Raw genomic sequence first — 14,144 nt, forward strand, 5'->3', positions numbered from 1 at the left:
TTGACTATCACAAAATGATCTCTTTCAGTGTGTTTAGCCTAGCACAAGGATTTCATATGAATGATAGTAAGGGAGTCATTTTCCTTCTGAATAATGCACTCACCTACTGAAAAGTCGCATCTAAAATATCTGATCAAAATCTGGTTTCTGTGATCTTCCAGACTGACATGTATTATAGCTAAACAGTAATGAATGTTTCACCTCTTGTTTTCATTTACCAATATTTAATACCATGTATGTAATTAGTAACGTATTTCTAAATTGTGGTTGCAGTTCTGGTTTTGTTTTGACACCATATTTTAACATATATGACTCTTTTACTGCTTTACTGTGTGCCGAGGAGCGCATAAACAGTACATAGAAACCTTTTGTGTCCCCAAATTAAGAAAATGGGGCACCAGTTAGTGTGTGTGTGAGTGTGAGGTGTATTAATAGATATCCTGTATAACAGGGTTGGCTTACACCAAGTTATTTGCCTAGCTTCTGTGTTCTAATATGCTGGTCTGCTTACACCCCCCCCCAAAAAAAAAAAAAGATTTCTGCACTTGTGTGTTTATGTGCATGTGTGTAAGTATAATTTGTTTGGATTGAAGGTTTAGTTCATTTTCTTTCTATTGCAAAATATTCATGTTATGCAATTCATCCTTGAGATTAGAACTTGAAACTTGACTTGAGAAATTCAAGCGATAATTTACATCTTTTCAAGGCCAAGTTTCTCCCCGCCTGGAAACACTTTTGTTTTTGTCACAACATTTTAGTTTTTCTCAGCTTTTTTCCCCCTTTCTTTTCATATTCGTACTGCTTGTATCCCAAGTGTGCAAGAAACACATTGACGTCATTGCAGGCTTAATAGATTGCAGGCCTCTAGAGTTCAATGGAAAGTCTTGCACATGCAAACTGTCATTAATGTTCCAACATATAAGGACGGGTGCAGCTATGATTCTAGCTAAAAGGAAAGAATCACGCTCCACCTCAAGAATTTGGCTTTATGAATTGCAGAGCACTTTTTAAACACGGGGCTATGTAATAGAATCTGTCATGGATTTGGAGTACAGCGGTGTGGGTTTTTTTTTTAATGTACAAGGGGATTTCTGTGTCGTTAATGTAGACTGCGTTGGCTCTGATACTGCTGAATGAACTGATTTTGCTTGTGCTCACTGTTTCTACACAGGCAGCAGTCTCTGTTCCACGTGCTCACCGCGTACTCCGTATACAACACGGTGAGTGCACAGCCAAAAGTAATTGCGTTATTGAGGATGTGTTCAATAAATTTTAGAGAAGAAGTCTTGTAGGTATTTTCAGTATATGTTTATGTATGTGATAGAGGCAGAGAGTGGTGAGAGGAAGAGTGCAGCCAAGTTCAGACCTAATAAAAAGAATATTACAGAATATGACAACATATAGATTTCATTCTTACGTCTCTCTCTCTCTCTCTCTCTCTCTCTCTGTCTCTGTGTGTGTGTGTCTCTACAGGAGGTGAGCTACTGCCAGGGAATGAGTCAGATAGCTGCCATTCTGCTGATGTACATGAATGAGGAAGATGCATTCTGGGCCATGTCCCAGCTCCTGACCAATCAGAAACATGCCATGCATGGTAAGCTTGCTTTTCTCATTGCTCAGATGTTTCCTCACCAAACACAGTATCAGTGTTTAGTGTTAGAGCAGGATGTTTGGTGGTTCAGAATGCTGATTTCTTATTAGAATGATTTAGTATGGATTCAGTTTTAATCAAGATTGATCTGTTTTTTTTTGTTTTTTTTTTACCAATAGGTTTCTTTATCCCAGGATTTCCCAAACTGCAGAGGTTCCAGAATCACCATGATCAGATTCTATCCAAAGTTCTCCCTAAGCTGAAGAAGCATCTGGTAGTAGAAATTATTGATTTTCACTACAGTAACATTGTGAAGGACATTAGATATTGTCTTTTAATTATTTATTAGAATTATTGTATATCTCATGTTTCTGTGATCTCTCTTCTCTCTCTCTCTCTTCCCTTCTTCCTCACCAGGACAAGGAGCAGATGTCCAGCGGCATTTACAGTACTAAATGGTTCCTGCAGTGTTTTATTGACCGGGTGAGTGTGCACCACATGCAGCCCCCCCCACACACACACACACGGACATTCCTGCACATTACAACAAACACTGGACATATGTTACAAAATGAACATATGTTAGAGCAAATGACTGCTATTTATGTCTCTTAGATAAGAAGAATCTTAAACAGCTGATGCTTCTGTGTGGAGCTTTAAGTTTTCTTCCTTTATATACGTGGCTTTCCAGCGGGGTTGTCAGGTTTCCTTTCACCCAAAAAAAAAACATGCTGCTGTGCAAACTGTCGATGCGAAATTGCCTTAAAGTGTGATTGAAGATGAACTGCCATCTTATTGTACTTGATAATACTAAGATATTACCTACGTAATTAAATTCAATTCAATTAACTAGTCTGTCAGTGAAATATTATTAATTTGAATACAATTAGCTAAGCTAACTAAATAGCTGACATCATTTCCGTAGTGCTGTGTTTATTTAGCAAGCTAGCATGACTAATATTCAGGACTAATTCAGGATGTGCTCATTTGTAGACCCTTGCTGACCAAAAACTGACAACTGTTTTACCTGGGTACAAGCAGACACATTTGTTTTGACACTTAAGATAAAATAAGAAATAAAATAAATAATAAGAAATAAATAAAAATTGACAATAAATTGAGATTATTACTGCATACTTGATGATTCAATTAAATAAAATGAACTAGGAATCAATGTACATTTTTTTTGTTCAGCTATGCAATTTTCCCTCATTTACTCCATGAGCTAAAATGATTACCTGTCAAGACACACACCACTATATAATGTAGTGCTTCTCATCTACTCAACAGCTCCCTCTAGCCATAGTACTTGGAATCAATAACTAGACAGGGGTTGTGTGCAGACTGTGCAAATTTAAACCTGAATTAATTCCTCCTCTCAGACACCGTTCACCCTGACCTTACGCCTGTGGGACATCTTTATACTTGAGGGTGAGAAGATCCTCACAGCCATGGCCTACACCATCCTTAAACTGCACAAAAGTAAGCAAATATTTCTCCTGCTATTCACTGTATGAACATCATTCTAGTACACCTAAGACCAGTGAAGCTACAAATGGTGCAGTAAAATTTGTAGACTGTCTCAGAGTAACGCTTTAGTGTCTGGGTGTGAAGTGAAGCTTCTTCTTTACAGAGCGTTTGCTGAAGATGCCACTGGAGGAGCTGAGAGAGTTCCTTCAGGAGAAGATTGCCCAATGCTTCGAGCTCAGCGATGATTTAGTTATTGAGCAGCTTCAGGTCTCCATGACAGAGCTACGCAAAATGAAGCTGGACCTTCCTTCTCCAGGTTATATTCTACATCTTGTATATTTGGGGTACATTATGTTTTAGGATTTTATAATGATCCGAAGAGGACTTTCAGAGTTGAGTTAAGTATGTATAGTCAGGGTTTAATACTGGGATTGTGTGCACCTCAGATGTGACTATAGACTTAAGCACTATTCAGCAGCTGACAAGAATCATGCACAATTGTGAATTTGTTTAATTTGCCTAAAACAGAGGCATGTCTCATTTAGGTACAATTCTGGCCTTGATCCAGTTTTAAGTCAGTCTCCACCATACATATAGAAAGATGTGACCCCAACGTGTTTTGCTAAAAATTTATGTTTTGGCTGTAAATATACTCAAAAAGCTATACATGGCAGTATGAAGGCCAATTAAGGACAATATAAAATACATAAATATGAGACTATTACTGAAGTCTACAGTGAAGAGCGTAGCATCTAAATCAGAGGCATTGCTTATCTTAAGGACCGTTAACTAAAATTATTCAATAATTTCAAGCGAGCTGTAAGCACAGAAAATGAGCAAATACTCAAATTATCCTTCAACTGACAGGCATATATTCTTTACAGTAGAATGTGTATTATATGAACAAAAGTCATTATTTTATTAATTCAGCAAATCAAAATTAAATGTGTGAGAACAATACAATGCATAGTATCTGGCTTCATGGCATGGATTTAGTATCTCATGGCTAAAAATAATATGATGTAAAAGATCAAGTGCTATTTTATTATTTGTTGATTAATGAGGATGGAAGCCACACTGTTAAATCAAATTTGCAGTGATTAATGTGAGCAAACAATAGCGATATATTGGCAGTAAACAATAAATATGCACTTTCCCTTGGTTCCCTTGGATATTTTGAATATGGCCCATAGTGGATAAATGACCTTCTAATACATCAGTTGTCTTGTATATGTATTTTGCTGACTCTGCTTATTCCACTTCCAGCTAAGCCTGATGAATTGCCACGGAAACCACTTGGTGTGGAGCGGCCTGTACTGCTGACCCCTAAGCTACCCCAGAACCTGACCCTGGATCAGGAAACACCAGACAAGAGCCAGCTTACCAAACGACCTCCAGCTTCACTCCAAATCTCACTCCAGGAATCAATTGTTCCTGATCAGGGCTCCCCAGAAGATAAGTGTCCTTTTCAGGACAGGGAAATAGACAGCGTTTCTCCATTTCCCTCCCCTGACCCAGTGCTAGTTCATACCGAGATTGTTTTTGGCCCAGACGGAGTGATGGAAGCTCCTGATGAGCAGCCCCCACCGTATGAGCCTCCTAAAATTGCGGAAACTAACGATTTTTCACTTCCTTCTCACCTGGCTGTGAATACTTGTGGAACTTCAACAGAATCAGCACATTTAGATGCACCTCAGGACATCTCCCAAGACACTTTGCAGGCTACAGTGGAGGATGGTTTATTTGTACTGCACCCAAGCAAATGCCAGTTGACATTATCTACAGCCTCGGCACAATATTCCCAAAATGAAAACCTCCCAAAAACAGAAATGGTGGAAAGAAGAGAAGTGAGAAAATTTGTGTCAGAGAAGTCTGTCGTTTTAACTCAGAACTCTGCTTTTATTGAACTTCCCGACACAGACTCTGAACCACAGTCATCTTCCCCACACACAGGGGTTTTGTTATCCACAGCTGGAAGGAAACTGATGACTGTTCACTCAGACCCGCTGTTTGAACGTCATGATCTTCCCACTCTGCCAAAATCAGAGACTTTTTAAAACAGCTGTTTGTAAGGCATTTAGAATTTTAAGAATCATTGCCTCGGTTCCACTCCATTATATATTCAGTATCATTCATCCTAACAAATGTTTTTCAATTTCTCAAAGGGACGCCACATTTCACAAACAAAATGAAGGAATGTACTGCTGCAGCATATGCGCAAGGTTATTCTGCTGTGTCTGGGTTCCTAAAATCCTAAAAAAAGTTTTTATGTACCAGCTATTAATTGGTTTACAATTGTTTATTAACGCTTTACAAATAATATGGTCTTAATCTCAGCAGTTTAGCATGCAGAGGTGCTATGCAAACTATCCAGAAAAAATCTTTAACCCGAGTGTTGCTTAAACCAAGAAAAGGATTTAAATGAAGTGAGCTGGCTCACTGTTATACATGAGCCACAAATATCATCCTTAGCCTTGTAGCATTTCCTTTTGAATTTTTCTTAATTTATTTATTTTTTGCCTGACATTTTGTGGTATGCAGTTCAACTGGTAAGTGAAAATTGGCCAAAAAAACGAGAATTGAACAGAAATATAAAACCAAAAGAAAGGGAAAAGTGCTTTATTATTATTATTATTATTATTATTATTATTAACCTTTTTGTTACATTTACATAAATTGTAATTAATTTATCTTTTCATGCTTTATCAATTAATCAATGGCAGTAATAAACAACTTAATTACATTACTTCACAAAATTAGCTGACAATAAATAAAAAATACCATTACGGCATTTGGCAGATGCACTTATCCAGAGCGACTTATATTTTTTATCTTATTTTATGCAATGGAACAATTGAAGGTTAAGGGCCATCCTCAGGGGCAGCTTGGTGGACCTGAGATTCAAGCTCACAACCTTCCAGTCAGTGGTTCAACACCTGAACCACTAAGCTACCAAATCCCCCAAAATAAATAAATATTTGTTAATATGTAAGACTTCCAATATCATCTAGACCACATTTCTTTTAAAGACATCTGACAGAAAGTCTTTTCCTGCAACTCTTTTGGCTATTTTAGGCTTTTTTCTATGTTACAACATTTTGTAATAAAACACACAACACACATCTATAACTTAAAAGGTCAGAAAATGTATTTTGATATATTTAATAAAACCGCTTTCTATTAAAATTAAATGCTGTACTAGCCATGTTAAGGGAAGAACTAGCCAACATTTTGTGCCAGAAGCATTTTCTGTGCCACTAAATTCCTAAGTGTTAATGTACTGTAAGGGTACTTGTGAACATTTTGTAAATGAAGTTAACAAGCTTTTTGTAGTATTGTATTTTAATGCTTTTAGCCTTTTGTATCTATAGGCATTTGTATAGTATAAATTATATTAATACAGGTACTGTGTTATTTCACAATTTTAAAAGAAAAAAAGTTGTGACTTCTTTTTCTCTTTTATATTTAATATCGGTTCTTTCTTATCAGTGTTCTGCTTTTTTTGCGCAACATTAACTGAACGCTGTGCAGAACGCTTTAGGCCTTAGGATAAATGTTTCCCTTTTATTGCTTCATGCAATTTAGTATGCAGCTACAGTCATTTGTGGCATAATGCGAGTTATTCTTGCCAAGTATAACATTTTGTAAGCAGCTTCATCCTAGTACTCTGAGACTTACCATTATGTAGACTATTTTTTTGTGTACTCTTAAAAGGCATTGATTCATTTTACTTACAACAAAACGAAATCAGCAGACGTGTGTGCAGTTCTCGGTTAGACGGCAATACACAGAATAGAACTTCCTTTAAATGATTTATTATGTAAATAATTAAGATTGTGTTAATTAAATCGGTGTATTGGAGTATATCACTAAGCAAGTCATTGTTTTCAAGATGTATATCAGTGCAATGGTAAAGCTCCTAGGAAGTTGTAAATGTTCATTTGGTTTTATTTTTTGTTTTTACGCTACTTTTGCAGATTCATACTAATAGCACATGCTCTGCTGACTCAAATATATGTGTTTTCATTTCGTACATCTACTCATCGTGAGACATTAGTGTTGTTTTACATTTTTAGAATAATCCGTATAATCATAATGACCATATTTCACATTACATGCAGTTCAGAGGTGATTTGTCACTATAGTATTATAGTATTCCTGCTCCACAGATTCACGGTATATTCAGCTCAGTGACTCCGTATGCACTGAAAGTGTTAGCTCTTAGACAAATGATTGTCAGCTGTAGAACATCTATTTCTTTTCTTCACTCTCTATTTTTTTTTTTTTTTTTTTGCTCAGAGGGCTCACATTTTTTGCTGAAGGATGTGTTTTTCTCTTCTTATGCATGTTTTTGAAATAACTGTATTTTTCTGTACATTCCTTTGTAAGGAGTTTTGAGAGCTCCAACCAGAATGCTTTGGTTTTATTTACTCTGTATATGGTAATGATATATAATTTAGAAAGGTGTTGAAGCTTTCATTGGCAGAAATAGACATTTTCTTCAGATGGATAGTGTTGTTTTTGTGTACTTTTAATGACATGCCTTTCTTCTGGTCTATCTATTCATCTGTCTATGTGTGTGTGTGTGTCTTTCTGTCTGTCTGACTGACTGTCTGTCTGTTTCAGTCTTCAGTAGAGAGACTGTGTCTGTCTATCTATCTATCTATCTATCTATCTATCTATCTATCTATCTATCTATCTATCTATCTATCTATCTATCTATCTATCTATCTATCTGTCTATCTATCTATCTATCTATCTAGCTATCTAGCTATCTGTCTGTCTCGGTCTGTTATTTGTCTGTTTGTCTCGTAGACCAAGAGGAAGTTATATCTGTTATGTATTTAGACAGCTTTGCTATTTATGGGTCTGTCTATCTATTTGTTTCTGTCTGTTTGTTTATTTATGTCAACATGTCTCTTTGTCTTTTTGACTATCTATTTGTCTTTCTTATCTGTCATTAGACTGCACTGTTAACGTACAAAGAAAAAAAATGAATGCGCCAGTAGAATAGAAGAAAGTTTAATATTTATGTAACAGTATAGTTACATGTTCGGTGTGGTACTTACTGACCTTTCACTACGAAAATAATTTACCATTTAGCCTGGACACACTTCTGATAATGTCCTTGTGTAAACAGAGGGAAGACGTGAATCTGAGCCGGCCTGCAGTATATTCAATAACCAGTAGATGATGCCAAAAGTACAGATTCTGATCTGTGAACACTACAGCGAAGATTAATCCCCCAAACAAATGCAGCTTCTTTAATTGAATTCATGCATTACGTAGTCATGATCTGATCTAGCATGAAGCATATCAATCCATAAAAGAACAGTTATTACAACACATACTATACAGATATTATAACACACTTTGCATGAATTATTCATTGTGCTGTGTTTTAGGCTGTGCACTTCAAAAACAATAACTGTCCTCCTGAGGTGGCTGATGCAGGTGCTCCAGCAATTGAGTCAATTTCTCAAGCTAGCAAACAGAGCTGTAGACCTGAACCTGTCTCTAGTCCCCTGAGGACATTGACAGTTCATGGTGACATGAGTGTTTGTGTGATTTATTCCAGCTTTTGCAAGATGCTGAAAGTCATGCATCACTGTAAAAAAGCAATGAGAGGCAGAGAGGCATTCTCATCCATCTTAACTGAGAGTACCTGGGACTCTACACAACACACTGAGCTGAAATATTTTGATCTAAATTGACTGGTCAGGATACACTATATAACACCAGTCATCAAACTCCAACTCCACTGGTAAAGCTACAAACTGAGATCGTCATTCCAGTACACACCAGGTAGACATCTGTACTGACTCACACCTGAACACAACGGCACAGCACATCTGAGATCAGACCTGATGGACTGTGAAGAGGTTCCACCTGCTTCTGCATGTGCTGTTTATTGTTATGTCTGAAACAAAGCTATTTCTCATCACAATTGGGCTGCTGGTGTTCTCCATGAAACCGCTATAATCATCTTTCAAAAGGTTTGGTGCCTGAAGGGCATAATCTTATGCTCTTTATAGAGACTACCTTCTTTATTTAAACACTCATTACATTCATATTCAGATCATATTGTTCTTTCTGACTATCAGGATAATTCAAATTTGACATAATTACATTTTGGCTGCACTAGTATGTGTGTGTGTGTGTGTGTGTGTGTGTGTGTGTGTGTAAAGTTGGAGATAAAGCTGGTGTTGTTAGTTGAATGTAAAGAAGAAAATGGAAAAAATGAATAAATGAACGTTACAAAAGTCATATTCAGGAATGAACTGATTGTAGAGAGATGATAAAGCTGAAGACTGCATTATTACTCTACCTTTAATAAACTGAAGTCTAGGTTAATATTCATGCGCAAACGTCTGCACCCCTCGTGACGGGATGGCATCCCAGCATCCCATTCAGGGTGCTTTCAGCCCTAAACACAATAAAGTAGTAATGACTTCTGCATTACTGAGTCACTACAAAAACATTACTTTTTCCATCAAAAAAATGAACAACAATAATATACAATTTTCTGCAAAAGTTGCCGGTTTGTGGGAGAAATATGGAAAATGAACTACAATTTTAGGAATATCTGATGTTGACAATGAGGAGGAGGAGGAGGACGATGCTGCTGCTGCTGATGATGATGAAGAAGATGATGGTGATGATGGGGCCGGTAAACTTTTCAACCTCAGCTGTAGCACTGTATCATGGAGGCAAAGGAAGAGTAAGGGTAAGAGCTGTGTGTGCACGCGTGAGCGCGCGCCCATGTTCGTTGGCCTAGCTCTGTGTGTGTGTGTGCGCGTGTATGCTTGCGCGCGCGCACCGAGGCGAGTGTGTCTATGTGTATGGAGCTGTAGGTGGCGCGCACAAAAGCAGCGCGAGCGCTTCAGAGTGCACGCGAGGATGCTGTTTCATTTCTCCATCACCACACGCGCATAGGCTTTTACGTGGATTACGGCAGGATTTCGCGCTACGTGTGATCTGGAGATTAAAGAGAACAAAGAGCGGTTCGGTACGGAGAGTGAGTGAGTGCGCGCGCGCGCGTGCGTGCGTGCGTGTGTGTGTGTGAGAGAGAGAGGTTCGTGCGTACGGGACACCACGAACGGAGAGAGTTCCGTTAGTACGAGACCTGATCGGATCCGTGATAGGGTGGCATGAGAGAAATTCCAAATCAGTTCAGAAGTTAATGCATGTTAATGCATTTCAAAGCGAGCATGTCAGAGAATCGGGATTAGGACAATAAGCAGTTGAACAGATCGAATTGCCTTTTTTGTTTTGTTTTTTCTGTTTGGACTTGATTTTCAGAGCTGAACTTTACACACTGACCATGCAAAGTTTCCAGTGTGCTGATCCCCTGTCACGTTTACTCACAATCTGCATTTCACAGCAGAAGAGCCTGAAGCTGAACATCGAAAGATATAGTAGGTGACTTTGCTTTCATCTCCACCAACAATTCGCCTCTATCACAGCATCAGCACCTTCAACACTGAATCTGTCTCATGCAAAATGAAAGCATCACGTCAAGACATCCATCAATGGTAAGTCTTCATCGTGGAAATGAACTAAATGAGTGATGTGAACTGTATCTGGTTGCAGTACTGCTTTCTCTTCAGGGATTATGTGTAGGAGTTCTCAGTGGGATAAGATGTGAGGAAATATAATGAGAGTGATGCACATTGTAATGAGAGAACAGGAATTGGGATAATTCTCATCAGATGCCTCGCAGAAAATTGTTAGTCTACATCAAATTGGTACTTTGATTACATTAGATATGCAGTACAAACACCTGCTGACTTTTGCAGTTTTCTTTTTTCTACACAGCGAAATTTCCACTGTGTTAAAATGTTACATCTGTTAGCGAATGCACACCTGCAGTGCTGCATTAACACCTGTAGAGTTCAATTAACCTTACAATGTCCATTTAATACCTAGGGTGTTGAAGTACACTTTAAAATGCTGAAGTGATTTCTCTAGTGTTTGTTTAATTCTTTCATTATTAACACATATAGCAGGAGTTCCCAACCTTTAGCTGAACCTAAATTATTAGTCTAAAGTACCCCTGGAGATGTTAATCAGGTTAAGGTGAAGGGAATTTTTTTGCTTGGTGAAAAAGTTTTATTTGACTCATTTCCCACTTTACAATTTACTCTTGCCTTGTTTGGTTTTATGACCCAGTGTTCATATCTATTTCCAACATGTTACACACTATAGGGAAAGAGTTTGGCCTTGTCACTGACCATGCACATACGTCCAAATATTAAATATGATTGAGCTAGCTATCTCTGTAATGTATATTTAACTCTCTGAACCATGAGTACTTCAGTTCAAACTTCAGTCACTTTTTACTTGAGGTTACAATAAAGTGCTAGAGTATCAATGATTCGTATGAATGTATCTATACTGTTAAAATGTAATTCAATTCAATTCAATTGTATTTATATAGGACTGTTTAGTGTTTAATAAAGGACATTTTCACAAAGCAGCTTAATAGAAATAAAATGTAAAACTGTAACTTAACGTCGGCTTGTCTTTGACATTTCCACCCAAGTCTTAAGAACCCGTACAAAGCCACCATAATCCCCTAGACTTCAAACCCTGTTTGGAAAACCTTATACTAATCTATAGCATTAGGGTTTTTTTCCCCTGTGAAATATTCAGTAAGTTCTTGCAAGTACTTTTTTTATTATACTTATTAAGGCATGCATAAAATTATCTGCCGATGTTGAATAAACATTGGTTGCTAAAAGAACTATTGCAGAATTGAATGACCATTGATTATACTGAATACCACCCACATGCTGAACAAGCTCGTAGTTTTTAAATGACATTAATAGTGCTAATTTAACACCTGAAACGTTGAATTAATTCATGCAGTGTTAAATTACAGCTTTCAGTGTTACAGACTGTTTGACAAATACAGATTGTAAGTGTGAGTCTCCATTATATTTCCTCACTTCCAGTACCAGAGCAGTGAAAAGCAGCCATCAATCTCCTCCTGAATTCTCCCCTGAGCGTGATATGCTACTGTGAGGAGGATGCGCTTCCCTCTGAAGAAAATACGCAAGCAGTTCAAGCTCCTCCTGCTCCTTGTGCTTCTCACATTCGCCATTGGCTTCACCTACCTGCATGTCATCCAGGGCAGGGCTATCAAACTCCACTCTAGCTATGGCAAAGGTAAGACCCAATTGAGTCAAATTAATATCAAGCTCAAGCAGCTATAAAAAAATTATAATGTAACCCTGAGGCCAATCTTATTCCCTGATTTTTTTTTTTAGGATTATTCATTAAAGCCATTGGAAAACCCAGTTTCATGATAAGATGTTTGTGAGAAACTGTATCACCAACCAATGTGACATTTCTTGCAAGCCTGGTATTGATCTGGAGAGCAGGTTAATGAGGATGACGGCACTGAACATCAGAGCTGCCCAAAGTAATCTAAATGAAAATGCGACGCAGTTTAATTACTATCCTTGTCTGAGTTAAGCACTTTTAAATATCCGTAAACCCAGTTTGTCCTCTGGAATCTTTGAAAATGGAGATAAGACTAAAAGACCAGAATCCTGAACTGAAATGAAATGATTCAAACCTCATATATCGATTGTGAGTGTGTTCTCATTGCTACTTATATTCTGATATCACTTTGTAAAATATATATATGAATATTTTTCCATATATAATTAATTTCTTTTTAGGAACAACCATACACCTGCTCATACATGCAATTATCCCCTCAACCCATCATGTGGCATCAGCATAACTCATAAAATCAAGCAGATACTTGTCATGAGCATTAGTTAACATACACAAAGCATTATAATGAGTGCAAAACGCCATCTTAGTGACTTTTACAGCAACATGCTTGTTGGTGCCAGATGGACTGTTTTGAGTATATTATAATATGCTGTTGATCTTCTGTGATATTCACACAAAACAGTCTTTATAGTTTGTACAGAATGGTGCAAAAAACAAAAAAAACATCTAGTGTGCAGCAGTTCTGTGGGTGGAAATGAGAAGGGTGGAGGTCAGAGAAGGATGACCTGACTGATTTAACCTGACAGGAATGCTGCAGTAGCTCAGTACTTTCACAACCGTAGTGAACTGAAAAGCAACTCAGAACGCACAGTGCACACAGTGTTGTTAATCGTGAGGTGGATGGCTTATAGAAGCCCATGTCAACCAAAAACAGGACTCGGAGGGCACAAGCTCACCAAGCGCTGGTCTGGACTGGTGTGCTGTCTACTGCAACATGCAGGTGGTGGTGTCGGAGTTTGGCATTGACAGCAGGAATTCTTGAACCTGACCTGCCTTTTGTCAACACTTCACACTGCTCCTGGTGGTAGTGTGGTGGTGTTGGAGATGTTTACTCAGCACACCAATTGAGCAATGTTTGAATGCTGTCTGAGTATTATTGCTGACCTTGTGAATCCCTTCATGGTCACAATTTTATCCATTAATGGCTTTTATCCTGCATGTCACAAAGCACAAGCTGTGTTGCTTCCGTGAAGATAATAAGTTCAGTGTAATTCAAAGCCTCCCCAGTCACCAGATCTGAATCCAACAGAGCACCTTTGGAAAGTGGTAGAGTAACAGCATGAGCTGCAGCTGACAGATCTGCAGCAATTACAGCATGTGATACAATCTTGTCCACATGGGCTAGAATCTGAAAGGAATTTTTCTTAACACCATGTGGAATCCGCGATGAATTGAGAATGTTCTTAGAGCAAATCTTTCCTATCCACTATTACCATGATGTTCCTAATAAAGTGGACAATCCATGCATTATACATGCATATCTGCAGTTTACATAGGCAGAAAATTCCCGTTCTTTTTTTTTGTTGGCCCAAAAACGTATTAGAATTATTTTTATCACAAAATATTTCAGTACTAACATGTGCACCGAAAAATTGTTCTGCAGTGGCATCACTGTGAAGAAACGTTATTGTTCTGGCACCTTTATTTTTAAGAGTGTAACAGCAGATGTCAATGTCAGCATTGTTCTAATAACACTGTGATCCGAAGCATTATTACAGCAGATGTCTTTTAGAACATTGCGTCTACGTTATGTTTATAAAGCTATAGCCTGACC

The 14,144-nt window shown here is 37.9% G+C and overlaps 2 protein-coding genes across 2 annotated transcripts in view; both read left to right on the top strand.

Moving 5' to 3' along the window:
• The window catches only part of si:ch211-288d18.1 (USP6 N-terminal-like protein), a 28,576-nt gene extending 22,324 nt beyond the window's left edge, over positions 1 to 6,252 (top strand). The window contains exons 8-14 of the mRNA XM_058382160.1: positions 1,172 to 1,220; positions 1,474 to 1,594; positions 1,771 to 1,865; positions 2,009 to 2,074; positions 2,974 to 3,073; positions 3,225 to 3,377; positions 4,328 to 6,252. Of these exons, the coding sequence (XP_058238143.1) occupies positions 1,172 to 1,220; positions 1,474 to 1,594; positions 1,771 to 1,865; positions 2,009 to 2,074; positions 2,974 to 3,073; positions 3,225 to 3,377; positions 4,328 to 5,118 (1,375 nt within the window). The 3' untranslated portion in view covers positions 5,119 to 6,252. The remainder of the gene's footprint in view (positions 1 to 1,171; positions 1,221 to 1,473; positions 1,595 to 1,770; positions 1,866 to 2,008; positions 2,075 to 2,973; positions 3,074 to 3,224; positions 3,378 to 4,327) is intronic.
• A 3,675-nt stretch (positions 6,253 to 9,927) lies between these two features.
• The window catches only part of b4galnt4b (beta-1,4-N-acetyl-galactosaminyl transferase 4b), a 103,125-nt gene continuing 98,908 nt past the window's right edge, over positions 9,928 to 14,144 (top strand). The window contains exons 1-2 of the mRNA XM_058381413.1: positions 9,928 to 10,596; positions 12,019 to 12,232. Coding sequence (XP_058237396.1) covers positions 12,094 to 12,232 — 139 coding nt within the window. The 5' untranslated portion in view covers positions 9,928 to 10,596; positions 12,019 to 12,093. The remainder of the gene's footprint in view (positions 10,597 to 12,018; positions 12,233 to 14,144) is intronic.

Source organism: Hemibagrus wyckioides, linkage group LG27 (genome assembly GCF_019097595.1).
Source record: "Hemibagrus wyckioides isolate EC202008001 linkage group LG27, SWU_Hwy_1.0, whole genome shotgun sequence".
Classification (NCBI taxonomy): Eukaryota; Metazoa; Chordata; class Actinopteri; order Siluriformes; family Bagridae; genus Hemibagrus; species Hemibagrus wyckioides.